The following is a 27,049-nucleotide window of genomic DNA, read 5'->3' as shown; positions in this document are numbered from 1 at the left end:
TACTCTTAGGAATAAATCCCTTTGCTACAAAAACATGGACCACACCGCGAATCGCAGTATTCACATCTCAGGTACCCCATACATGAATCTCTTTTCCTGTTCTTGACCTCCAAGCAGACGAAGGCGGTTCGCCTAGTAAGTGTACCATTAATAGACGAATGGCAACTTTCAGGCTGGGACCAAAGCTGCCAGTGAAGCCAGGCATGCATAAAGATAATGCACATTCAACACTCTTAATCACTTAATTTTTTGCATTCTAAGAATTGCTTCAATGTGCATGTTTTCTGCGGCTGCAGCCATGGAAACAACCAAAATTGGCAATTTGGCAACAAGACACTGGTTCATACCCCGTCCACGGGTTAAGGCAGTGTTTGCAAAATCCATTTATTCCACCTCAGAGCCATACCATGGGCCCAGGAATAACGGATGGGGTTGTGATGTTATTGGCTGGCACGCCCAAAAAAGGCTCGGTCTTCAGTGAGCACATGGTTGTTGGTTAAAAAAACAAGAAAAGTAACAGAAAGAAAATGACGATGTCCAGCTGCATGCCCCCTCACATTGCCTTGTACCTGCACAAAAGGAAATAAATGCAAACTGTCATTTCGTTTGTAACTTTCACACCCCTGACATTACAGCCAGTTCACGAAGTCTGCAGTCTTCAGTAGCTGCAGGCAATAAGGCAGGCTTCAAACTGAATCTGATGCATGACCATCTCAATGCGGTAGGCAAAACATCTATGCAAGTCTGTCATCCAACGTTCGTTTCAGCTCAAGGACGTGTATGGTCTCCACCTGGCAGGCCATTGTGGTCCATGAACATTTACTCTAAAAGCTCATGAATTTGGCCACCCTCAATTAATTTGGATGTGGGTGTGGCTCATACCACTTGATTTGGACGGGCTACCAAAGGGGAGCTGTGTCGAAGTGTCCAAACTATTCTCCTCAAGCCTGAATTTCATGCTGCAGTCGTGCCCACACCCGTCTCCCTTGTGTGCAAGAGCCAGTGTGATGATTACTGCAGGCTGTTGTCGCCATAAGACTGAGTTCAGCTGTACTGCTTTGGTTTCATTTTACAGTAAAAGCTCGTTAATTCGACACTGACGGGACCGCGAAAGATTGTCGAATTATCCAAATGTCGAAATATCGAATGAATAACAAAAAAACAATGTTCACCACAACAGGATGTGCCTTTATTTGGCAAAGAAATCTGTTATCGTCGTCTGCTTTTTCGAGCGAATTTGAGCGACTACGTTAGCTCTAACAGCTGCCAGGTGCTCCGTGGCACATGCATCGTCAGGGATTTGTTCACAGAAGTCCTCCCGCACGGACAAGGCTTCTGCGGCTTCTTTCACCGTTCACTTCGGCATTTGGGGCAACTGCTCACAATCGTCACCTTCCGACGAAGCGTCGTTGGCAGCGCCTGTCACTTCTTCAATTATTTCATCCTCGGTCAGCTGACAGGGCACAAAGGCGAGGCGCCCACGCACTGCACGCTACCCACTCGAAAGCAGCGCAGTAAACACGCTGACAAAGTGCGCAATTACCAAAAAAGGCGCTGCCTTACCGTTAAATAACCGCAATCGTAGCAGCAAGAACACGTGGAAACGACGATACATGCCAAAACGAGACTTGCTGTCGATAGGATTAAGCGGACGACACCAACATGACTGCTGCGACACAACAAACACAATGAAATACACCAGCTGCTTCGGCCGCCGCTAACCTCGCTTCCCTCGCCCTCTCTCACGCCGCTGATGACGATGACCATACGGATGGCCTATCAGCCGTACAGTAGCGCCGCTCGTAGAGTGTTGTTTTCTTTTTGCTCTCGGCGCACCGGCTTGGCGGGCTGCGGAGTTAAGTCGAATTAACCGACGCACGGCAAAATTTGTACGAATTAACAAGAGTTTCGCTCCATAGACTCCTATGTATAATTGTAGGAACCTCGCGTGTGCGTCGAATTATCCGATTTTTCGAATGAATGAGCTTTCACTGTATTCAGCTTCGCACCAGCCCGCGATGACAGCAGGCATGCAGTTTCGCAAATCTACTGGGGAAAAAAAGTAGCACTGCAATAGTTAATCCACCAGGCGATTGAATGCAATGAAGACCTGGTCTCGCATTTGGCTTGGCTATTATTGGGCATAAAAAGTGGATTCAGCCATCACTATATGAATCTTCCTCAGGCACACCTCAAAGAAATGCTACGGAAGTTTCCACACTGCCCTAACACCGAAATTTTTCTTCCGTTAAATTGAGCGAAGTGAAAAACTCACTACTAAAGTAATTTACACTGCCCACAGAGGAGACCACTGTGGTGGAGCTGGCAATTCCAAGACGAAACCGACATATGCAGCCCAACACCTTATCAACTAGCCCGAAACCTTATCAACTTGGCAGTCCCAAGGCAGACGAAGCGCAAATTTGCAGAGACGGTGAGACCATTTTTCCCTGTAGGTAATTTTGAGAAACAATGATGGCGCCTAATGGCGGTGCATTCACTGTTTAGCCGAGCACAGCTATGCTCCACTTCAGGCGCTGATTGCCGCGTCACTGGTTTTTTCCTTGTTGTTTTAATAGCCATTCCTGAATTGATGCGTTTCCCTTAATTCTGTCTGCACGGTTCTTAGACTGCACCGAAATTGCATGTTTGCCACGTACTGCCCGCAGTTTGTCCGGTGTAAATTTTTTATATCCGACGGCGCCGCTTAAGAGGAGGCTGTGAGTGCACTGCACTGTGAAATAAGCTGCGGTCTTTGCTGTTTGCAGCAGCTGTGCTCCGACATTGCCGACAGAGGGCGTGCAGTAAAGCATTTGACGGAACAGTGAAACAGCATAGTTCCTGCGCAGTTCTCATACGAAAAGCAGACGACCATCGCACACGTATTCAGGAGATAATTTACTATGATATGAACGCTTTTTTTGCAGCTTTTGGGGGCCCTTCGATAACTCCAACACTCAAATAAATAGAACATCTTTACCGGTTAATGGAAGTTCAAGTTATTACAGCATAGTGAATCCCACAATAACTAAAAAAAGAAACTATCGTAAGTAATACGCTCTACATTCTTCCCAACTGGAGGACATGAAGTGTGCACGTTTACACGTTTAAGACACGTTCCAAAAATGATGCTCCCAATACAGTCGAACCTCATTACAGCAAATGAGTAAAAAAAAAAGTTCAATATAGCCGAAATTCACAACACGAAACTTCATTACAAATGCATGGAACAAGAGTGCATTGTAGCCAGTGAAGCAACAGGAACTCGGGCAATCCTTACTATAGAAACTGGGAGGTCTTTTCCGCATTTTTAGCGCCGCTTCGAATGCGCTCGCAGCAATTCCAGAGGTTGCAAAAAACCGAGTGCCAGTAAGGATGGCTTCCCTGCACAGTACCGTCAGCACGCAACGGTGGCAGGTTAAGTGCCAGCTAGGGCAGCTTTTCCACATTACAACCGTGACGTGTGGAAAATAGTGCGTCAGAGCGAAAGCTATTGCCCCGCTTTCACCACCTCCAAGACAGCTGACTCAAGCACAGGATGGCTACTGCAAGGCTACAACCGTCCACGCCGCTGCTTCTTGGACCCTGTCAACTGGTGCGAGAGGCGTGAACGTGCGGTAATTGCCTGGACACCATCCCTCCACATCTGTTGTAGCTTCTGTAGCGCTGTTGACGAGTGCGAGATAAACGCGCAAACCTTATCGTGAATACCTGCCACCCCCCCAGCAGCCACTTGTGCAGTGCGTTGCAGTCTACCACCTGCCATGCGAGCGAGCATCGCTTGGCGCTGGGGATTTCGATATATCCGCTTCATGGCCAACCGTGCTCAATATAATAAAGTAAAAATTGCATGTGCCCGTAAAGATACTGTAAAAATTTAGGAAGTTTGGTACAGCCAACAATTTGTGATGTCTGTACTCGTTATATTGAAGCGAAACTTGCAAACAGAAGACATGACTGGCTCTACCCTTCTACTGGACTATGAACCACAAAAGCACAGCAAGTGAAAGGCCCTCAATTCCAACAAATTTTGCACCCCCTTTGAGTCTGAATTATCAAGTTGACTATGCTACTACTTATGGAAATCATGCATGAAAACATACAGCGACCCACTCCCACAGAAACTCCCCAATAAATGAGCTCCTGTGGAACAATGCCTTCCAAACACCACCCTGGCAGCAAGGTCAGGTAACCACAAGTGCAGAGACCCCACCAACCTGGGCCAGGACGACAGTGAAGCAGTGTCTGTATCCCCCGAGGCCAGAACGCACTCCATCAGTCCTCAGCAGAGGCCATGTTGTCCGCCTCGCCTGCTCCGTCGCCAGCTGTCAGCAGCGCTTTCTCTGCTTTCTTCTTCTTCTTCTTAGATGACTTGGGTATCACTGCGCGATTGAGCAGCGCCTGAAAAACGAGGAAAGGCAGCAGTGAAGCCACGAGGAGGCCACACGCAGATGGAGCAATGGAACTAAGTGGTGCAAATTTCTGTGTTTTAAAGAAATCAGCCCGACTCACAGCTCCGAAACGAGCAAAGAGAGAGGCCGAAAGCAAAGCAGTCTGCTCTGAGTAAGTAGTGCACAGTCACACAAACATGAGGGCTGCTGTTTGTGTCTCTTCCATATTGTCCCGTCTGTCGCACTTCAATAGCTTAAAATGGCTGACCAGTGTGAGCATAACTTTGGTACAAGAAAAGAGCACTTACACTGAGTGCCTCGTCTTCCACCTTGTACTCGGACTCAAAGAGGTCAACGTCCAGCTGGCCACCGGTGATTTGGTGCGAACCGGAGGGCATCAACAACACCGTGTACTTGAACTGGGCCACAAACTCACCTGCACGCACGTTGAATTCACAGACTCTTATCCAGTGCTCACGTGAGGGCAACAAGCAGGTTCGACGCACATTTCTTTTTCTTTCTTTCCTCTCAGATAGAGCAAAAATGCTACAGTGACACTGAAGAGCAGACAGCAGAATCTCTAGCTTAAAGCCAGACTAGGAAAACAAGTTACATAGCGTATAACCTAGCATTAAAAAAATGGTACAGTAAAAGCTCGTTAATTCGAACTTCACGGGACCGGGAAAAAAGTTCGAATTATCCGATGTTCGAATTATCGAATGGCCGCGAAAAAACCGACAAGAACCATTTGCATTACGGTATATGTAGGGTATTTACTCGCGTAACGAACCCACTCACATAATGACCCCCCCCCCCCCCCCCCCCCCCCCCCCCCCGATTTTTGCCTAAGAATCTGAAAAAAAAAAAAAGCGTCAGTCGTTAACGCTTCCCTCCGTTTGGCACCGTCACGGCCCACAACGCTTTTGGCGGCGCGCCAAGATTCTGCGCAGCGATAAGTGATGTTATCGCTGCGCAGCATCTTGGCCGCCAAGAAATGCGTTGTGGGCCGTGACGGTGCCAAACGGAGGGAAGCGTTAACGACTTATCGCTGCGCAGCATCTTGGCGCGCCGCCAAGAAATGCGTTGTGGGCCGTGACGGTGCCAAACGGAGGGAAGCGTTAACGGCTGACGCTTTTTTTTTTTTTTTTTCAGATTCTTAGGCCGGGGGGGGGGGGGGGGGGGGGGGGGGGGTAGCTCCAGCAAGGGGGAAGCGAACTTTGGCAAAGTGCCAGCGCTTGTTCGGTTGCGCAAGCCTAGTTCAAAAGCGGGCGTCTTGTTCGCGGCTGAGCGCGTGCTTCCGTCGCGTCCGACCGATGGGTGGAAGCATGGACGACACTCCCAAAGAAAAAAAAAGTTTTTCGCTCGTAATTTGTAGCGCCGGTCCGAAGTCATAGCCTTCATGGGCGTTGGCTGGGACCGCGCTGACAGTGCTTATCCGTATTTTCGAATTAACAGGGCTCGAATTAACGAGTATTTAGATGCGAGTTCCGGAGGTTGCGCGGAAACGAGGGTAGGCAGCCGCCAGTGCGGTCGCCAAACCCTACCCTCCGGTGCCGCCGGCCACCGCGCCGGTGATGGTGCCATTTAAGCTTTACCCACTTTTCCAAGGTTTTATCTAGTTCCATCTTCTGTGCCCGTTTAGGACATACGCAGCTAACTATGCGGAGGAGGTGCTTTGGTGGTGCTTTTTTTTTTTTTTGGCCACATGCTGTGTGCCAAGCCGCCCAGACGCGGTGGCGCGTAGTTCGAATTATCCGTAACGGAACCGACTCGCTTTCGAATTAACGGGCTTTTTTATACACAGATCTCTATGGAGCTTGGCCGGACCAAGTAGTGTAGTTCGAATTATCCAAAAATTCGAATTATCGAGTTTTGAATTAACGAGCTTTCACTGTACTGGGAGGGGCCTATTTCAAACAACGCACACAAAGTTCAGCAGAGTCTCGACATTACGATCACGGTTGATACAAATTTGTAAAATTGCCTGGCTAGTGTCTATCTGCATTAAGTAGAGAATTTTGGGCGTTCACAACTCTCCTGCACCCCACCACCATGCATGATGTGAACACCGAGCCATCAATGCCCCCTTGAGCACCAAGTGCTGTCCACACACTGGTGCTGTGCGATCACCAGTCGTGCAGTGCGCATCATGAGCACCGAGAGACAGCACGAGGCCCACAAATTCCAACATTGCAAGTGAGCAGTGGTGCATGGGTGCAAATAAATCCTGCCAGCCACAAGCAGATCTGCGTTAATACATTCGCTATGCTTCTGCACACCAATCTTCATTTTAGATGATACAAATATTCTTCACATCCCGTGAGAGTTATATCATCGGTATTCTACTGCACTGGTTTATTTCTTATGAGAGCACTCCGGCTGCGGCATTCGCTCCCTCTCAATATTACAAAAGCTGCACACCAATTACAATTTTCATTCTGTGCACATAATGATGCAGCTTTTCTCAAAAAAAAAAAAAAAAAAACAAAGCTGCAAGACAGTGTTGTGCTTTCTATATCCAACCTGCCTAGCATTGTCACTGTGCAGCATATTCAGAGATGGGCTTGAACAACCTAGACAAAATATCAAACAAGAATAAAATAACAATTCTTCCAACACCACACATAAGTAGTTGAGAAACTTACAGCAGCACCTTTGCTAACAAAAGTCCAACAAAGCAGCACACAACTCTGCTCACTTCCCATCATCTAATATCTGACACTAAATTTCGTACACACTTGACACTAAATGGCGCTTCAAGTGTAGTAACAGCTGCATCAAAACATGAATACTTCACAGGCATCCCCACATTTCAGCACAGAATTAAGCAAATAATCACTTACTACTGCAGCAGTTTTATTCATTTCGTACAGTAGACAATGATAATGGCAACTACTTATAAACTGCAGCCTGAACGCAGATGTAATGCTACCAGCGTGGTGTCACATGAAGGAAGCTGCACACTTACCCTCTTTTTCGTACAGCACCTGGAAGGGGTCAAGCAGCTTGTGGTTGACACACTCAAGAACTCCCATTTTTGCCTTAACCTCCTCGTCAAACGCCCTGTCACAGAAGAAATGTTTTGTAATGAATATCTTCACCAGTCAGGGTTTTGGGTTCTAAAGAACATTACAAAGGAACGGGTGACGCAGTGTAGATGTGAATTAACGCTCAACCGAAGTTGACAAAAGACCTTCTCTCCTGAGCCAAACCTCATTCGCTATCCATACAGATGAACAGGGATTGGCCGCTGCTAGGCTTTAGAAGTTTTGGTGGGATCATTGGTGCGGAAACATCATGAAGGGTACAGCTCGATTGTAGAAAAACACAAAAAGACTCACTACCGTCTTCTGTTTTTTTTTTGCCCTTTTATGTGCTCCGATTGTGCTGTATGCTTTATGACGCTGAAAGGTGACTAGCACAACCAAGTGGGTGAAATGCTTTGCAAAAACAAACATGCTTCATCATTTGTGTGATGAAGCTTTGCACCCCTAATATACTAGTAATAAGTAGAACAATACTACAATGAAATTCACAAAGGACTCGAAAAATTTCAACTCAAGCGCAAGTATCACTGTTGTGAAATCAGCCGTCAGCACTCACGGGTTGGGTTAAGGAGGGACACTGGTCTTTGAGACCAAAAAATGACTAAAAAATCGATTTTCAAAAAATGAGATTTGTGGAATCTGCAGCTATTATTTTCCAACCGTACCAATTTTTTCCCTTAAGAAACCAGCATTTTGACCATAATATTAAATTCAGATCATCGTGTGGGCTGAATTTATGCTGGAGCAGACAATTTAATGGCATGAAAATTTTAGACATCTGGCTGTCTTAGTATGTCGATATCTCAACATGTAGGACAGATAGACATGTCATATTGTTTGCTAAGGGAAGCTGAATGCACAGTGTGTGCAATAATCGAAGCAGATTTGTTCAATCACACTTCAAAAATTTATAATTTCGCAAAGTTTATCGATGCATTACATTCACACCTTGAACGTTGATATTCCAAGTGCTGTAAAATTACTAATGAGGGTAATAAGTAAAAATGGTTTTGATTATTGCACTCTTTAATCACCATACTATGTAGCCATGGATTAAAAACGATTTTTTATTGAGCAGTTTTTTTTTGCACCGAGGTACTAATTAATGGCTAATTAAAATTAATTATTTTGGCAACCGACTAATTTATGTGAAAGGTAATTTCATTGCTGAAATCAGTATAAAAAACTGAGCAAGGTGGTACAGTTTCATTCGGATTGGACTAAAAGTAAGGAAAATAGGTCTAAGACCAGTGTCCCCCTTAACACATGAATGCACGACTATATCTCTGGATATCAGTCAGCTCTGAATGATTTAAGTAGTTTCAAATCAGTGCAAAAAGCTCAATTATTGGACTTAGGGGGCAGCTGCTTCTCAACACTGCAGTTACATGATCTAGCAAAATTTGTACCACTTGAGGCCTCAACATCTGCCAACTCCGACACTGAGAAGCAAGTGATGAGGTTGTACTCACCTTAGTGTGAAAGGCATAGAGGCGAACTGCTTGTCTACAACGCTAACAAAAGCTGTCAAGAAAAAGAAGGTGAACAAATCAGTCAATCAGAGCTAAGGCAGGAGGGGAGAGAATGTGTAAAAGAAAGGGCGATACCACAAGACTGCCCCCTTCTCACAAAAGTGTCAGTTGAAATGAGAGTTGAAATGACATAAAACACAAATACATTAAAAGTGTGCATGTAACAAGCAGAACAACTAGAGCGTGCAGTGGATGTGGCTTGCCTCAGTGTCCAAACACATAAACGTGACATCCTACATTTCTGGAAGAAACAGCACAATTTGAAAGAGGCATAGGCTAAGCTTCACGCAAGATGTTCTTCCCAATATCCTGCATACTACAGTTAAATCTCGTTCATTTGGCCTCCAAGGTACAGGACAAAATGTTAGATTATCCGAAAGTTCGAATTATCGAATGGGCTTAAAAAAACTGCCAAAAACCGTTCACATCGCAGTACTTTCATCCAATGAACGCCTGGACAATGGCTCTCTACATCTGCGATGGAAACCAGGCGACAATGATAATTTTTCATGGTTTCATCAAGTGCTTTGCTTTACACACACAGTTGGGAATGTTGAAGAATTGATCCAAAATCGTAAATGTCTCAAGAATCATGCATTTTTGATGGTGACAACCAGTTCTTGGTTTGCTGTTTGAACCTGTAGCAAAATTTTCAGCACTCAAAATTCTGCGCAGCAGATAACTTTTTCCTCACATTTGGCAACACTTTTTGTGACAACAGAATGGGAGGGAATTTTTTATGTTCACAATGGCACCTATGCTCCATTTCATACATAGCACTCAACGCTGCCAAAGCTATCACGCCTCTTCATGCAAGCTAAGTCCGCACCCTAAAAATAGTTCACCATGTAACCAAAGTGAACAAAGGCGTATTTCGTTGCAACAGATCTTCAGTGCCATGACTAACAGCCTCCTGGACTTCATTTTACCTCTTGCCACATATTCATCATGCGACTCATCGAGACTTCAAAAAGAATTACATGTGGGGTGGTACGATACATGGCCAGTAGGGCAAATCGTTCTTATTCCGCCTGCACCTAAAAAGTAGTTCACACTCAGTGAAAATTATAGCCAGAGGGCCCGAACACGAAGCGTCTCACAGCTTCGGCTGCGATTTTCAGTGCTACCATTTCGTTTTAAACCGCTCCTAGTTTTCATCCAAACACTCAACGTGGCTTCAAAAAGAGCAAATGATATATGACGGAGTAATATGGCTCCATGGATGTGGTACCTCCATAGCCTCTGTGGCGTTGCCTGCTATGTATGAAATGCTGTATAAGAGACATGAAGAAATGTAAACCAACCTCGAGAGGCCTTGCTTCGCAATAGGTAGGTCTCGTCAGTGCGCTTATACACCGTTGTCCGGGTATCCATCTCACGGCCCTGCAATATCATTGAAGAAGCTCATTCTCAAACACGACAAAAGGCATCACTGAGGACGTGAGCCAAGTAAAGAGCAACCTACCTTGCCTTCCCCCGTGCTCACAAGGACGTCAATAGCATAAACCTCGTGCAGCTCAAACTCGCATTTCTCGTGCTCTTTCCTGCAGAAACGGAAGCCCAGAAAGTGAATGGCACACAACGCAAGCTTAGCAAGGTGTAATGAACCCGCTGTTTTAGGCTCAAATAAGTTTACTAACAATCCCCAAACTAGCCCACTGACTCAGAAAACAATGCAAGTGCAATGCAGACCTAATAGACCATGCTTCTTGCACTTGCTAGAAGGGCGGTGCATGCTTCATGGAGATAATACCCCGCTCGCAATGCTATGAATGAGGTATGTTAACAGAATACCTGTCCAACCTGCATTCACGCAGGCACACATAGGTGACAGTGATGCTGCCACTCTTTCACATCACATGCTGTTTAGTGTCCATGCATTCCAAGAAAAAGATTTACTGCTGCACAAGCTTTACTCTCCAAAAGCTATTGCAAATAATGAAAAAATATTGTCACCACAATTCACACCTTGATTGCAGCCATTCAGTTATAACACTAGGCCCGCACAAGCAATAACAGTGGCTATGAGCATGCAAAGAAAAGATGGCACAGGTTCTTCGAAAGGGAAGACAGTGAAGGGTTTGTGTGTTGTAGGGAAATAAAACAAAATGATAATAGGAGGGGGGGGGGGGGGGGGGGGGGGGCAAATAGCGATGGCAGCTGCCACTGTGGGAGACTTAACCACGCAAAACCCAGCTGAGCATATTTCTGAGCTGTTGCATCCAAAATAATGTTTCTTCCAAATTTTTTTGCATTCTGCCTCCACCAACTTCAGCCATGTTTGTAGACTTTCATCACACACTAAGTGCTGTTGCTTGGTTAAATGGGTTTTTCTGCGGCATGTAAGGAAACTGATATGAAATCATGTGCAAGTGTCACAGAAAATCACGTTCTGGCTACCACCCCGGTCCAAAGGCAGTTCCATCGCTGCCGTCAACAGGGAGACTGCAAGGTGCATTGCCCTCTCAATTAACGCAACACAACAACCCAACCATAACATAACTCGGTTTTTAGAAGAGAAACTCCACTTGCATCTTTGTCTTGGCAGTTCATACATTTAACTTTCATTAAATTCTAGGTGGCAACACCATTTCCTTTTACGAGCACAGCTCTATATATGAACATTTCAGCGTTCATTACTGGTAAATTTGCTACCCTTGCTGGCAAAAAGGATCAAGATAAAAAATTCACCGACAATTATGGTGCTCTCTAATGTGAAATTTGCGCAGCATGACTCTGCGATATACTGAGGCAGAAAACTTGCATAACACTTAAGCTACCTTTAAGAGTACAAAGCAAAGCATTGGCGGCCTGTCACAGAAAGCCTTAAAATACAGCCGCTGACCGATTTTTCAGACCTGAAAAATGATGCGAATAATTGAACAGTCCGAAAAATCTGTGAACTTAAAAAAAAAAAAACTTTTCTGAGAAAAACCGCCTTTCAAAATCGCAAAATTCGCCACTCCCCATGTACCACTTACAAGCGATAGTATTAAGACTGTATCTGAGTGATAGTCATGCTTTTGTCATGTCCACACCCTATCACATCATGATGCCAGACAATGCGACGCGGTCGCAAGTCATACCGCGAATGAATGCACTCGCTGCGCAAAGCAACAACAGTCAGTTTGCATGGGGCAGTGGTGCTAGCAAAGACCGAGGTAACCCATAGGCAACCAATGGGAAGACGCGAGCGGAGGCAAGTGCCTCCAAATACAGTCCCCCCCCCGCCACGCACTGCGGGTGGCGTCGTCCAGGCCATGGTGGACGCTGCACCTGTCCGGCTATCCCACTGTACCATTTTCTATGCGATCGTGTGCTCTTCGTAGGCCATCTCGATGGCAACGGAGAGCATCCCATCATCTCTATTGGCCACGATGGAGAACAACTAGCCAAGCCTATCCAAACCAGTCCGATTCGCACCGTCAGCACCCGCCGCTTTAAATCCAAGATGGCGCCTTTCACATTGGCACAGAACGGGTTAATTGTGACAGCGATGCCCGCTCCCGTCCATACAAGGATGAAATAAACTTTTGGTTGAAAACGATCTCCAAAGTATTGTCGGCACCTATATTAGTCAGAAGAATCGAACTTTTAGACTCAACAAAGTCCGAAATATTTGTCGTGTAAATGTACACGTTCCTATGAGGCGCAGTGTTTCCTCAGCAAAGTCCGAAATATCACGCTAGTCTGAATTATTGCAGTCCGAAAAATAGGTCGGCTGCTGCATAGCGCTGAAAGAACGCTCCTCACTGGTGTAGAGGAGTGCAGTGCAATCCTTGCCCGGTTGCGGAGCCCTCTCCAGCATTTAGTGTTCATAGCAAGAACGCGCTGCAATGTGCTTGTCTTTGTTTGGAGTGGGTCATGAGGAGCATGGCCTGCACATGCAACGTAGTGCATGCCCGTTCACATGGCACACAGCGTGGCATCCACAAACAGCCCCCAGAGACGCCCACATATATGCTGGTTGTCTGTTTGACTGCCAATTCATGGCTAACTCGAGGAACAACTGGCAGTTTTGTAGCAGATCTTTTGCTGTTTCGAACATAATCAGCCAGGCACCTATGCGACAATTAACGGGCCCACAATCGTTGCACGAGGAAGTGCCTCACTTGGGCAAGGCAGTGCATCAGTTTTCACAAACCCTCCAATATGTGCTTGCCTGAAATGGAGGGGTTGGGGGAGGTATCTGCCTGCTAACGCATCCATCGCAGTCACTTATGCGAAGGTGGTGGTTGTGCTCGTTCTAACCGTGACGGTTATCTGTAAATGTGTTTAGGAAGTCGTTATGCAACAGCTGGCGCAAAATGGGCACGACCCCTCTCGCATGCCCCGGCCGCACCCTCTTCCTCCACTCTCCACTTTATGCATCCGCCTTTCTTTCTCCTCCACTTTCTCCTTTACGCTTCTGCCTTTCCCTCTCCCACCAACATCCCCTCCTAGGCCTTTCATTTTCATCCTCCCTTCGCTATTGCCAGACTTCCATCCTTTGCCATGCACTCCGCTTTGCTACAGTTCTGCTGGTTACGCCGACACTGACAACATGCAGGACAGAAAGAAGTGCCTAAGAGCTGCGCTCTAAAACTCCCAAATGACTTTAGAGCACACAGGAATGCCACATTATATCAGAAAAAAAAAGAAAGAAGTACTTCATCTATAGGAAATAATATTTTCTGGGGAGGGGGGAATGAACACCGTATTCTGAAATAAATATCAAAAAAAAGTTTGCAGGATTTTTCAAAACATGAAAACAAACACCGAAAAGCCCAACCCCTAGATATAGTTTATTAATGTTGAAGATTACAACTACCTTTGGAAACTGCCATGGAGCACTGCAGAACTGAGCTGAGTATAAATGTCACTAAATTCTAATGCCGTCTTGACGTGCCCACCTAGCACGGGTACAGAAAAAAAAAAAAAAAAACAGCATATGCTTTTACCTTTGTGCTTCCGTTGGGTTCTGGATGATTGACTTCTCTCCATCTATCCTGTACTGCTTCAGCTGATGCGACAACATTCCTGCAACAGAGGCACACAGGTGAGTTTCTGCATGCAGTCGTGCATTATGAAGCCAGAATGAGGCAACGAATACAGCTCAACCTCAGCGAAATCCTCAACGCAAAAAATTATTTTGCATGTAAGAACTGCATTTCACAAAATGGCAGAATTTTTAGCTTGAATATAGCAGAACCGACTTAACTTAAAGGAGCTGGAAAGTGGAAGAAATACACAGAAAGAGCAGTAGTACACGATAACCACAAATAATTCACACAGTGCTTGTGTCACGTAGCCTCTCTGACGATAGTCCTTAATTCGTTGTGTTAACAAGAATGAATAAGCTTGCCCAGTTTTCTGCTTTTCAATTTTCATGACCTTATGTGCCGTGAAAAACACGGCTATTACTGAAAACAAAACTTGATAGGTATATTTCTGCTCAAAGGTAAAAATTGGTTCAACACCGATGACACAAATCTCACAAAATACAGTGGAACCTCGATTATACGTCCCCCGGTCATGCGACGACCCGCATTTTACGACGAATTTGTGCGGTCCCGGCAAAACCCCCATAGAGACAATGCATTAAAAACCTCGGTTATACGGCGCAAATTTTAGAAGGACCCCGCTTCGTACGACGGCTGGCTCGTACCGTCCGTCAAAAAAGGTCGTCAGCAAACGCAGGCCGGGATGTGCCGTATTTTCGCGATTCTAAGCACCCCCCCCCTATTTTCTGAAAAAAAAAAAAAAAACTGCATGCGAACTAAGCACCCCCGTTTTTGCGCGGAAGAGAGCGTTGCCGAGGCCGCCAAGTGCACTTGCTCTCTTTTTCGTCGAGCCTGTGCAGTCGGAGTCCCAAGGAGGCGCGGCCTGCCTGTTGTTGTTGCGACTGAGAGAAGGATGAAAAGGAAAGCGCACGGGCCCGCCTACTGGCGTGAGCCAAGCCACCACCGCTGCCGAGGAGAGTTAAAAGATCAGAGGAAAGATAAAGAGAAAAGATAAGACGCGCGGTGGTCGCAGCAACAGATGCGTCTGCAGGAGCCGACGCTGATGAAAAAACAGATAAGCGGGCGAGGCCGCGCTCGCCCAAGCGAGGACAGCGGCGTCCACGGCGCTTTTTGTAATGGAAGTAATGGATGCTTGTGCCCCACGATAAAACTTCCGACGAAGAGGAAGTGGACAACGATGCAGAGGTTTGCGCTCCCATTCCTAGTTACGCGGACTCAGAGGTGTTGCAGAGCGTCGACAACATCCGGCGCTTTGCTTGCGCACGCGACGATGTTGGCGACCTACTGCCCGACGTGGCAGCCCTTGAAAGAAAGTTGATGCGCCGAGGTTGGGCAAAGGTGCAAAAAAAAAAATTACCGATTTTTTTTTAAACGGTAATATTTTTTTGCAAATCTGTTTCAAACAAATGCTGGGCTTTGTCTTTTTTAATCTGATTGGCGTACTTGCCGCGGGCTTGAAGCCGGTCAACAGTTTTCGGCGCAAGGCCGAGCGCCACTGGCCGCATTCTTTGATTTTCGATTATACGACACCCGGATTATACGACGGTTTCGCGCGGTCCCCTGAACGTCGTATAATCGAGGTTCCACTGTAGCGAAAACATTCGTATGAAGTATCACCTGAAATTTGTATTAATTCATATAACTGAAGCACAAGAAATGCCTTTACTCAAATTAATTTTTGGCTGCAGAGAAATGAGGAAGCCATAATGCTGTGCTGAAGCGTTTCCTCGAGCATGTACAACGCGTCCAGAGTGAACATGTTGAGGACTCCGCTTTGTAGCAAAATGTGCCCTTATACATTCATTATACAGGGCACCTAAGTTGTAAACACTGAGTGTACATTAACGGGTAAGAGCGCAAATTTCCAGCTGTGCTGGGCTGGCATTAGTTCACGAACTGAACTCCGACCACATCTCCTGTGTTGCAGCTCATATTGAGCCCAATTGTACAGTCATGGACAGAATAATTTGTCCACGCTTCGGCTAAAGCTCTTCAGACGCGTTACCTAATGGGCGTTTGTTACTCATGAATGTAAATGTTTTTAGCGTGTAAGCACCCAAAGTAAGCAAACCTTTGTTTCCATTATGCAAGGCAATTGAGCAAATGCAACTCAAAAGAGTGGTCTATATTATTCTGTCATATCCATTACAGGTGAGTGCACCAGCAAGAATGCTCTCATGCCTCCAAGCTGGCAGGCACGAAAAGCCAGACTGGCCAAAAGGGACAGGCCCTTACCTTCAACTGGCTTGCACTTGTAGTATTCTGCTACCTTCTGAATCACATCCGTCACAGCATTGTTCTAAAAGACAAGAAAGAGCAAAAAACATTCTTGGAGAACATTTCGGCCCGAGGATATTGAACACTAAGTAAATATGCTGTGCTCCCGAAAATGAGTTTTAAGCAGAATCCCATAACTCCTCTCGCCCTCTGAAAAAATTAAAAAGGAAACACTTAAGTTCCGCCTTAAAGGGGTATAGATACCTAATTTTGGTGGCATGTTTTCTTTCCTACAATGATGCGGAAGACACTACTGTGCATGAATCGCCATGTGGTATTCGCCCACGGCCGCTAAGTAATTTATAATCGAACTTTTCTGTCATGCTGTTTCCATTTCAACAGCCGAACGATGGCTGCGATGTGAAAGTGTGGTTATATGTCACGGGTGGCATGGAAAAAACTGCGATATAATCGCTGCTTCATTACTTTAATTCACTACATTGCACACTGAAGCCAGCCTTCCTCAAGGGCTGGAATGACAATGAATGCAGAAGCAATGATTACAGTCGACGACCGAAAATTCGGACGCCTGATTTTTCGGACATGCTTGATTATTCGGACTTTTTCGCGGCACCGCGACATGGCCCATAGAGCCAATGTGTAAGAGCGCTTGAAATTTCGGACGCACCGCAACTGACCACTCGATTTTTCGGACCTCGTTCGCACTCGCCGCCAGTACCCAAGCCGCCATATAATGTGTACAGTGGAACCTCATTAATTCAGACTGCAGGATATATCGAAAACTTGATCAAACAAAACGAAATTCCAGCTTAAAGGGAGCCTCTTGCGACGCTGAAATTCTGCGTGAGTCAGCACATTGCGCTCGCGTGTTTTCGAATTCGTACTGTCCTTGAATGTCTTCCGCCGCACGAACTTGAACCGTAGTCTGAGTTCACGGAACTCATCTGTGCCGAGTCTTTAGTCCCGAACACGGAACGCGAATACGATCGCGGAGCGCTTGATCGCGGAGGCTACGCGCACGCCGTGGCCTCCGCGATCGAAGCGCGCCTCGGGCGCGCCACCGGATCTTATCGCGCCGCCGGATCTTATCGCGGCCGCGATCTGCTCCGGCGCTGCGCCGTTCGCGGAGGCCACGCGCGCGCACCGGAGCTTCCAAGTGCCGTCTATGGACGGCGCTGTGATCATTATCATCAACATTTTTCTCGGTCGCGATTTTCCGCTGTTCACATCGGCATCAGTATCGCCAGCTCCAGCCTTTCATGGCGTGTCTGGCGTGTCAGCATGCGTGTTAGCGCGTTCGCCGTGATAGTGGCTTTCGCGTGCTGCCGCCGCGCTTCACAGTTTTAGCGCGATGGGCAAGCACCTTAAGCTACACGGCTGGGAGTTAGCTCTCGAACGCGGTCGGTAAGCGTGCGGCGGACGGGAAATTCGACGTGGCCGAGAAGTGCGTCCGATGATGGTGCAACCAAAAGAGAAACACAAGCTGCAAAAAGCGCGCTTTCCGAGTCAAGCCGTGCGAGTTTCCTGAACTGGAAGAAGAGCTGCTCCTCTATGTGATGGAATTTCGGAACAACGGCTACGCGTTGACAGCGGACATGCTGCGCGGCTTCTTTTGGCATGAGCGTGCACCAGAGCGCAGCACCAGCTCAGGAGTCTAAATACTTCGCGAGTGACGATTGAACGTAGAATAAATGTCGCTCATTCCCTGGTTGGTGTGTTTTTACTTAAAAAATTTTTTTTTTTCGCATATCGCGTGTATGGGCCGCACACCGAAAATTGGCCCTCGAATCTGGAAAAAAAAAAGTGCGGCCCTTATACGCGTTTATACGGTATTTCGCGCGGCGAAATATAGTCATGAGGAGCTTTAGAATGTGTGCAATACAATTGGCCACTTTCTCCGGCATAGTGGTAATAAGTTCGTGATTTTTTTCGGTGAAATTTGATTTTCCGGACTGCCCGATTTTTCGGTCGTTTTCGCGGCCCCTAGAGAGTCCGAAAAATCGGTCGTCGACTGTATATTGCGGTTTTTTCATGCCTCACGTGACCTATAACCACACTGACGTCACAGCTATCGTTCGGCTGTTGAAACCGAAACAGCATGAGAAAGAAATTCGATTACAGTGAAAGCTCGTTAATTCGACCCCCGTTAATTTGGAAAATTGGATAATTCGATGCGCACGCAAGGTCCCTACAATTATACATAGGTGTCTATGGGACGAAACTCTCGTTAATTCGAACAAATCTTGCCGTGCGTCAGATAATTCGACTTCACTGCGCAGCCCGCCAGGCCGGTGCACCGAGAGCAAAAAGAAAAAAAAACACTGCCACGAGCGGCGCTACTGTACGGCTGATAGGCTATCCGTATAGTCATCGTCATCAGCTGCTTAGCAGCGTGAGAGAGGGCGAGGGAAGCGAGGTTAGCGGCGGCCGAAGCGGCTGGCGTCTTTCTTTGTGCTTTGTTGTGTCGCAGCAGTCGTATTGGTGGCGTCCGCTGTACTCTGTCGACAGCAAGTCTCGTTTTGGCGTGTGTCGTTGTTTCCGCGTGTTCTTGCTGCTACGATCGCAGTTATTTAACCGTAAGGCGGTGCCTTTTTTGGTAATTGAGTGCTTTGCCAGCGTGTTTACTGCGCTGCTTTCGAGTGGGTAGCGCGCAGTGCCTGCACGCTTCGCCTTTGTGTCCTGTCAGCTGACCAAGGATGAAATAATTGAAGAAGTGACAGGCGCTGCCAACGACGCTTCGTCGGAAGGTGACGATTGTGAGCAGTTGCCCCAAATGCCGAAGTGAACGGTGAAAGAAGCCGCAGAAGCCTTGTCCGTGCGGGAGGACTTCTGTGAACAAATCCCTGACGATGCATGTGCCACGGAGCACCTGGCAGCTGTTAGAGCTAACGTAGTCGCTCAAATTCGCTCGAAAAAGCAGACGACGATAACAGATTTCTTTGCCAAATAAAGGCACATCCTGTTGTGGTGAACATTGTTTTTTTGTTATTCATTCGATATTTCGACATTCGGATAATTCGACAATCTTTCGCAGTCCCGTCAGTGTCGAATTAACGAGCTTTTACTGTATAAATAATTTAGCAGCCGCAGCAGAATACCACTTGATAATCCATGTATAATAATTCCTTACGTACCATTACAACGAAAACGTGCACCCAAAAGTTAGGTGTCCATACTGTATGATGCGACAGCGTTAATGGGTTTATGCCCATATATATGCGGAATTGGTCACTCTCTACCTTACATTCATAGATCCCTGGGAGTCCTCATACCACTCCTTGTGCAACTGTGCAGCCGTTAAGGGATGCGCCATAACCCTGCGATGGCAGGTGCTGCCACCGGTGGGGCTTGTGCGACCCAGGTTGCTCTTCCCGAGCAACCTCTCGAGACCAATCATTAATTAAACTGCGACCTGTTGCGGTGGACAGCCCATATGCCACCTAGGTTTTTCATAGAACCTTCACTCACAGGCAATGATGCCAACACCACTTTTTCTGCGACAGAGGATCCCAAAAGCTAAACCGTTAAAAGTGTGGCGCTTACACAAGTACATAGAGCAGATGGCGTAGTGAGTTTGTTACATCAAGATCAACTGTAGCAACACCTTTCTTACATGAAATACACACTCAATAGAAGCGGCTTTGGGGAATTGAGAAAATTCGTAATATCAGGTATTCACTACATGGAGGTTCGGCACATTGAAAATTTAACTGCAACAGCAAAAGGGCACTAAGTGCATAACTACAGATGATGCCACAGAAAGAGTTTGCAACTACCAGCGAAAGCTGGCAAGAAGGTTTCCAACCTTAGCCATAGCCCTAAAGAGCTTTGGACAGAGCAAGTGCAATGCAACCAGAACATACCTGGCAGGGCTACAATTCAATGAAATTAAACAGTGTTTTCTGAAGAAAAAAAAAATGGGGGAGGGGGAGGGAGCAGGGCACGATGATCCAACCTGCAAGAAAATAAAGGCAACAGAAGATCCACAGCATACTGACCTCTCCTCCAGGCTTGACCAGCCGCAAGGCAGCTTCGGCTGCGTAGTAGGCCGCCTTGACCACATCAGCCTTCCTGCCCTTCACCTTGTTATCCTGCAAAAGGGACCAATAAGCAGAGTCGTTTCAGTAATCTGATCAACACCTACAGCTGCATTTTCTCATTCTAACATCAAATTGCTATTTAAAATAGAGTAAAAGCTTGCTAATTCAAACTTCAAGGGATCAAGAAAAATGTTCGAATTATCAAAAGACCCTGAAAACAAAAAGATAACAAGAACTGCTTGCATCAAGGTAAATTTATTTGGTGAGCAGACCCCCCCATATCTTGCATTCCTCGCTGGCCAAAAAAATAAAGCTGACTCCAAACGTAAGACGCATACCCACTTTCCACCCCACCTCATGCTAATAGTTTCCCATGGGATGGCATGATGCCGCGTGCGCAGCTCAAAGCAATAAACACGCAACAAAACAATCGCGAAGCCAGCAGTCAGAGGCAAATGGAGATAAAGGTGATAAACTGGCACCCTCGCATGCGGCACGGCTGACTAGCAGCAAACCGAGCAGCAAACGGTTTGGTAGTTTTCGATTCTGGTGCACGCCGGCGGTTTCCAAAAGTTTGCTCTTCCAACTGTTCATCCCGGAAAGCGACCGCGAGCGAGCAAGGTGAATGGCACGCAGTTCACTGCCTCACTACTTGCACCTTTCGTAGCCGCACACAGCAATGCGGCCGGGCCGATCTTTCCAAGTCTGCCTCGCACACAACCGCATGCATACTGGTGGACTGGAGCAGCAGGCAGCGTAGAATGTGTGATCAAAAGTTTTTTGTTTATAAAACCCAGGTAACGAATTAGAGGTGCGCAAATGACACGAGTAAATATGACATCAGAAAAAAAAAAAAAAACTTATGAAAGGCTCCAAATCTAAAAAGCACTACTGACAATTGATATCTTTTCACTGGATATTTGTAATACTTACATGGCTAGCTCCCACGACGACTGTATGTGCCACAACCGCAATGAAGCCATCAATGTGAGCTCCTAAATCCCTGCAAGACAGTTTCCAAAAAAGAAAAATAAACACCCTATGTTCAAAAATGCTGAGGAAACTACAAAGAACCAGACAATAACAAAACTTCAGTTATATGTGAAGAACAAAACGCACTATTTAAAATACATTTAAATTTGCCGAGATCATGGTTTCCGCTCCGATTTGCTCAAATGAGAAGCATTAATGGTGAAACCAATACAAAGCCACAGTTTTGTTTTGAGCAAAAAGATGTCTACCAAAAACCAACATTACTGCATCTAAACGTGGTAAGTGCCTCAGGGGAGCTTTAGAAAGAACAGAGACTGAATCTATCTTGGATTTAGCCAACCAACAGCAGGAGCAGAAACTTTCTTTTTGATAAACGCTTTATGATCTCATAAGAAAAATTTTCTCAATTTATGATTTCTTGCCATGACGGTCACACCTGCAAGCAGTCACACCACCGAGTTAACCGGTGCGAGACCCGTAGCGTCCAAATTAGCGAGCGTCCGGTGCCATAGATTTACATGGCGGTTGGCCGAGACCGAGTCAACAGTTTGAATTATCCAAATTAACGAGGGTCAAATTAACGAGGCTTTACTGTACCACAAAGAATCTGCAACACCAATGTCACTCCAAGAAGACAGTAGCAACGGATACTTACAGCTTGACTACATCCCCATCTTTCAGGATATATTCGGCATCAGATTTCAGTGGGGAGTAGTGGCAGATGCAGTTGTTTACTGACACACACGTTGGAAAGGCAATGCCTGCAGAGTAAAAAAAGCCATGTCCAAGACATCATCATCATTACCAGACAGACTGCACCCACTGCAGGGCGAAGGCCTCTCCCATGTCTCTCCAATTAACCCGGTCCTTTGCCAACTGCAGCCACGGTATCCCCACAAACATCTTAATCTCATCTGGCCACCTAACTTTCTGCCGCCCCCTGCTACGCTTGCCCTGCTACATTCAAACCGAGTTGTAAGTCCAAACAGAACTAGGAAACAAAAGAGCATGAGCAAATAATAGAGAAGGAAAGAACTAATGGAAAGAGTATGCAAAGCATATTCCTCACAAGTCAACTTCCCCAGACTCTCCACCTCCTCCCCCAACCACGGGGCTGGCCACATCTGGCCCAACATGCGACCACTTAGGCATTCCTAACAAATGTGCGAACTGCAAACTGCTCGAGACTGGAACAGCCTGCCAATCGACTCCGTGCACCACTCCGATCCACTGCACTTCAAGGCTGCCATCCAATCTCTCATTAGTAGAACATTCAGCCCATCCCTCATGTAATACCCCATTCCTGGGGCATTTGAGGTATTGATAATAAAAAAAATAAAAAAATGTAGTCTGTCAGGTATTTTTAAAGGCGCAATGAAAATTCATCAAACAGGCTTTCTGCATTGCATGCTCTCACATAACATTCACTTGGAAGGGCTACCTTTATCCTTCCCATTTTACACGATGCAGCTTTGTTGTCGCACACCACTTTCATCCATTTTTCACACCTTGCCCACAACTGTCAGTGCAATGCATCAGCCACAAATACCTACAATACGCTATACAACTTAGTAAGCTGCTGTTCCTCGCCACTAAGGGTTGGACTTTTCAGCTTATATGTTCTGAAAATGCGGCGGATTTTTTGCGGTGTTTATTTCAGCCCACAATTCTTATTTTATTATTTGCAGTGACAACAATTCCTGCGGAAGAATTCCTTTTTATTTTTTCGGCGATATATGCGGCACCCTTATGTGCTCAAAAGTTGCATACAGTTTATCTTGGCTTGCTTGCTAGCAAAAGTAGTTCATGTACAAGTAATCAACACACAAGTGGTTGCGTTTAAGAGTAGAGGTTGCAATATTGCAATACTACTGCAGTAACAAACAGTGACAACATGGAAGCGATAGGGCCATATGGCAAAAACGCAAATAGAAGTTCATTTCTAAAAACTGGGTTGCAAATTAAAAAAAAAAACAAGAAAAAAAACTTTCCCCATTGTGCTCCTGGCTTCTGCACTATGTGAATTCTATAACTGTAAAGCGCCAACCGCTCGCAGTACTAATACATAGTAACACACTGCGCGATAAGCTGGGGGCCGTGGAACCACTGTCGCTCATCACCCAATAGCTCGCGAGCTTATACCCCTGCTACACGGGCGTTTCGAATGTCTTCCAACCGAATGCCATTCGACTCGACTGCCAAACTAACGCTGCTACACGAAGTTTTTCAACGGCATTCGGTTCAGATGACATTCGAGTCGACGGAGCTCCGCGGAGACATTCCAGATTTTGGAATGCCTTCGAAATGCGAACAGAGCCCGAACCAACCAATAGCCGCCGCCGTCGCTTCGCCCCACCCACCGCCGCGTGACTGCTTTCGGCTCTGTGGCTGTTCATTTCGATACCAGCTACTCACTTTTTTCTGATGTTTGTTTAGCAAATAGTTTGTGTTCCATCTAAGTGAGTGCTTGCAGATAATAGCACACCAATGAACATTTACCCTGTGTGCATGAAATTTCCCCAGGAGTGTGCCGATGAGGACGACTGCAGTCATACTGCTGTTTACATTGGTTTACATCGCTTCGTATGAACAGCTTGTGCTCGTTTGCAAGACACAAAACGAAATATGCGCTTTAGTTCTATTAAATAATCTCTTCTCTTCTGTATCGGTTGTATGCGTGCTTGTCTACGCAGTGCGACAATCTGTGGGAAGCGCCGACGCAATCGCTCGCCTGAGAAACACTTGACAGCCGGGTTGTTGACATCGGATGATCGGCGCTTCTCGCTAATTTTCCAGGCTTCCTCCGACATGCCCAGTACTTTATTATAAACTACTTTATCCAGAAGTATGTTTGGTGACCGTTCGCGTTAACTGAAATGGCCTAACTTGTTAGTCACAAGCAAGCGACGGCGACGACTGCTGCTGGCCGTAAAGCACTCCTCGGCAGCTCGAGTCACACCGCCGCTTCCCGTTCATCGTATGCGCGTCCTGCGATGTAAGCAATAGTTGATTTCATGTCACTGTTGTCAAAACTACACTCGCTGACCATTTGCATTCGCTAAAACTTGTGAATTCGTTCTTCACAACCACCGCAATCACCGATCCAACCCCACAGACTCGCTAGGCCTAGTCGCCGCTGAAGGGAACGGAGTCGTCGTCGACTGAAATTAATTTGGTAAGTGGTTATCGCTATTGAGTGTCCAAGTATGCACATGTGAAATATAGCCGTTCGTTTCGCTTATTTCCAATACGGATAATGTATAAGCGCGCATGTATTCGCACTGTCCCCTCATCAGCGTTTTTGCTCAGCCGCAGAACTCCCAAGGGCATGAAGGCTGACCGTCCGCCGATCGGATTCGTCGGTGTCGTTTAGCCAAAAAACTTGTCCCACTACAATATTAAAGTGAACTGGATAGTTCACTATAATCACATGATGCTGTTCACCGTGATAGTGCCGTTGTCGGACTAGTGTGACCGTCGTCGTCGTTGTACACTGAAAACGAGCTGAGAATTTCGAATGCATTTGGAAAGTGCCGTGTAGCACCGCGGGAGTCCGTCGAGTTCGAATGCCATTCCAAGTCTCGATTGCCATTCGACTCAGATGTCATTCGAAAGTACCCGTGTAGCACTAGTATTAGCCAACAGCAGAAGGCTTTGGGGATATATTCCGATCTAGCTATTTTGCAAGTTTGTCCTTATAATGTGGTTTCAGTGAAGAAGGTGCTCACGTTTGCTACGTCTGAGCCATGCATCAAAATTGTTCAGTGAAAGCTTGGTAGAGAAAATAGAACAATAAAGACTGTTGTGGTCTATACATTGTTAAAGGAGTACAGACATCTAATTTTTGGGTCCATGTTTTCATCTTCGTAAAGAGGCATAAGGCATTATTATGCAAGGATTACCATGTGGTATCCTTCTACAATCGTTAAATACTTTATAATCCAATTTTTCTGTCATGCTGTTTCGGTTTCAACAGCCGAACGATGACCGTGACATCAAAGAGAGGTTATAGGTCAAGTGAGGCATGAAAAACTGCAATATAATCGATACTTCTACATATGTTGTCATTCCGGCTCTTGAGGAAGGCTGGCTTCAGCACTGTAGTGAATTAAAACGACGAAGCAGCGATTATATCGCAGTTCTTCCAAGCCTCACGTGACCTATAACCTCTCTTTGACGTCATAGCCATCGTTCAGCAGTTGAAGCCGAAACAGCATGACAGAAAAATTGGATTATAAAGTATTTAGCGATCGTAGGCGAATACCACATGGTGACTCATGCATAGCAGTGGCTTCCGCATCATTATAGAGAAGAAAACATGCCACCAAAATTTGGTGTCTATACTCCTTTAATTATTTTGGAAATGTGTGAGAAAGAAACGTCATTTTGTGCAAGTCTCAGTACTGCAGAATGTAATTTAGCACCACTGCGCTGTGTCTCTTGAAACGCGATGTACTTCCAGAAGAATTTTCATCAGTGGTCTGATCATACTTTATGCTAAATTTTGAAAAATTAGTTCAGCATATTTTTATCTTCTTTCTTTTTTTGGATTAAACCGAGAACACCAGCTCCTACTTGTAACACTGCTGCCAACGAGACTGCAAAGCTTACAAAACTCTAAGAGGCTTTTGACAGAAAACACTGCTACCCTTAATAGGGCTTTGTCAAAGCAAATCAATGGGCAGTTTATACAAGTGATACGAGCATACCTTTTTTCAGCTCTTTCTCCTTCTTAAACACCTTGCTGGTCTCTTCGTTGAGCTGCTTGTCACCTTCTTCGCAAATGGACAACACAGATGCTCCAGCTTTACACATGGTCACTAGCTGTTTGAGAATTTCTGAAAAAGAAAACAAAAGAATATGCGGATGCATGCAAAGAATAACTGCGTGCAAAATGGATCTGGCCTTGGCTAAAAATACCAGTTCCGGCCAGTAAAAACGTCCATATGGCCGGCGTACCAGCGTATACTTCCACTGAAACTAGCGCACAGCGACACTGTCCAAGTGAACTACTTGGTCGATAAGTGAAATTATAAACCAGGCTGGCATAACGCCGACAATATGCCTTCGAGGGTACCTGGCGCGACATTTACAGCCATACGGCACGTTTCTTCGCCATGCCGGCTACTGACCCAGAAACGCGACTTCGCGCAATATTCACGGCCACAGGCAATGACACGCGACTATGGACCCCGCGAATAACCATATATATTTGACGAAATGACACGGTTCGCCGGTTTTAACCGCCGCTATCCTGATGCCGGTTTTCAGCAACCGCACTGCAGGAATTTCGGATCTCCCCAGGAGCGGACCACACCGGCCTAAGTGGCCAATGATCAGTGTACGCGACAAACGAGTACACCGGCAGAAACGAAACTGTCCAACGCAGATATAAAGCTGTCTGTAGATGTAGAGACACACGCAAGGGAGCGTATCAAAGCGAGAAAATCACACGGGCGCGGGCGGCTCGCCTCCAGCAACAAAACACGTTGCCATGTCTCCACATGTGGCGGGGGCCGACAGGCTCCCAAAGACGGTGAAAGGCGCAGGAAAACTTTTGGGTGCATGATCCGGTAGAAAGGCAAAGAGCACAAATTTCTGAACTTACTGTTGACCATTTCTCCGGCCATTTTGTACTTGGTGACAACCAAGTCTTGAGCGATCGTCGGCTCATCGTCTTTGTCCGCCATGTTTCTTGAACACGGATGGATCCCGTCATGCGCCGCGAGTTGAGATGGCGGGAAATGTGGTGGCCAGCAGCACGAGCAGCCTGGCCAAGGTTAGGCCGAGACTATGGCACTAAAA

At 46.3% G+C, this 27,049-nt stretch overlaps 1 protein-coding gene across 1 annotated transcript; it reads right to left on the bottom strand.

Annotated features, from left to right (window-relative positions):
• Window positions 1-365: 365 nt before the first annotated feature.
• On the bottom strand, window positions 366-27,007 carry LOC149340502 (proliferation-associated protein 2G4). The gene is made up of 14 exons (XM_089549267.1): window positions 26,853-27,007; window positions 25,954-26,082; window positions 21,900-22,005; window positions 21,185-21,254; window positions 20,210-20,302; window positions 16,209-16,272; window positions 13,911-13,989; window positions 10,436-10,514; window positions 10,275-10,353; window positions 8,911-8,962; window positions 7,360-7,454; window positions 4,700-4,827; window positions 4,218-4,401; window positions 366-569 (listed from the first exon to the last, which is right to left on the bottom strand). The coding sequence occupies exons 1-13, from the start codon at window positions 26,932-26,934 to the stop codon at window positions 4,276-4,278; spliced, it is 1,182 nt and encodes a 393-aa protein (XP_089405393.1). The 5' UTR covers window positions 26,935-27,007; the 3' UTR covers window positions 366-569; window positions 4,218-4,275.
• Between the last annotated feature and the right edge of the window lie 42 nt (window positions 27,008-27,049).

Source organism: Amblyomma mixtum, chromosome 6 (genome assembly GCF_055824585.1).
Source record: "Amblyomma mixtum isolate Tamu chromosome 6, ASM5582458v1, whole genome shotgun sequence".
Taxonomy (NCBI): Eukaryota; Metazoa; Arthropoda; class Arachnida; order Ixodida; family Ixodidae; genus Amblyomma; species Amblyomma mixtum.
The sequence above is the reverse complement of the archived record's forward strand: the minus strand, read 5'-3'. Positions and strand labels throughout refer to the sequence as shown.

What these genes read in the sequence shown, in the direction of transcription:
- LOC149340502 (XM_089549267.1), bottom strand. Translation starts at nt 26,934, where the DNA reads ATGGCGGACAAAGACGATGAGCCGACGATCGCTCAAGACTTGGTTGTC. An exon ending in GGCCGGAGAAATGGTCAACA is followed by an intron (nt 26,083 to 26,852) that starts GTAAGTTCAGAA and finishes TTTCTTTTTCAG; the next exon opens with AAATTCTCAAACAGCTAGTG. An exon ending in TGAGCACGGGGGAAGGCAAG is followed by an intron (nt 10,354 to 10,435) that starts GTAGGTTGCTCT and finishes ATGATATTGCAG; the next exon opens with GGCCGTGAGATGGATACCCG.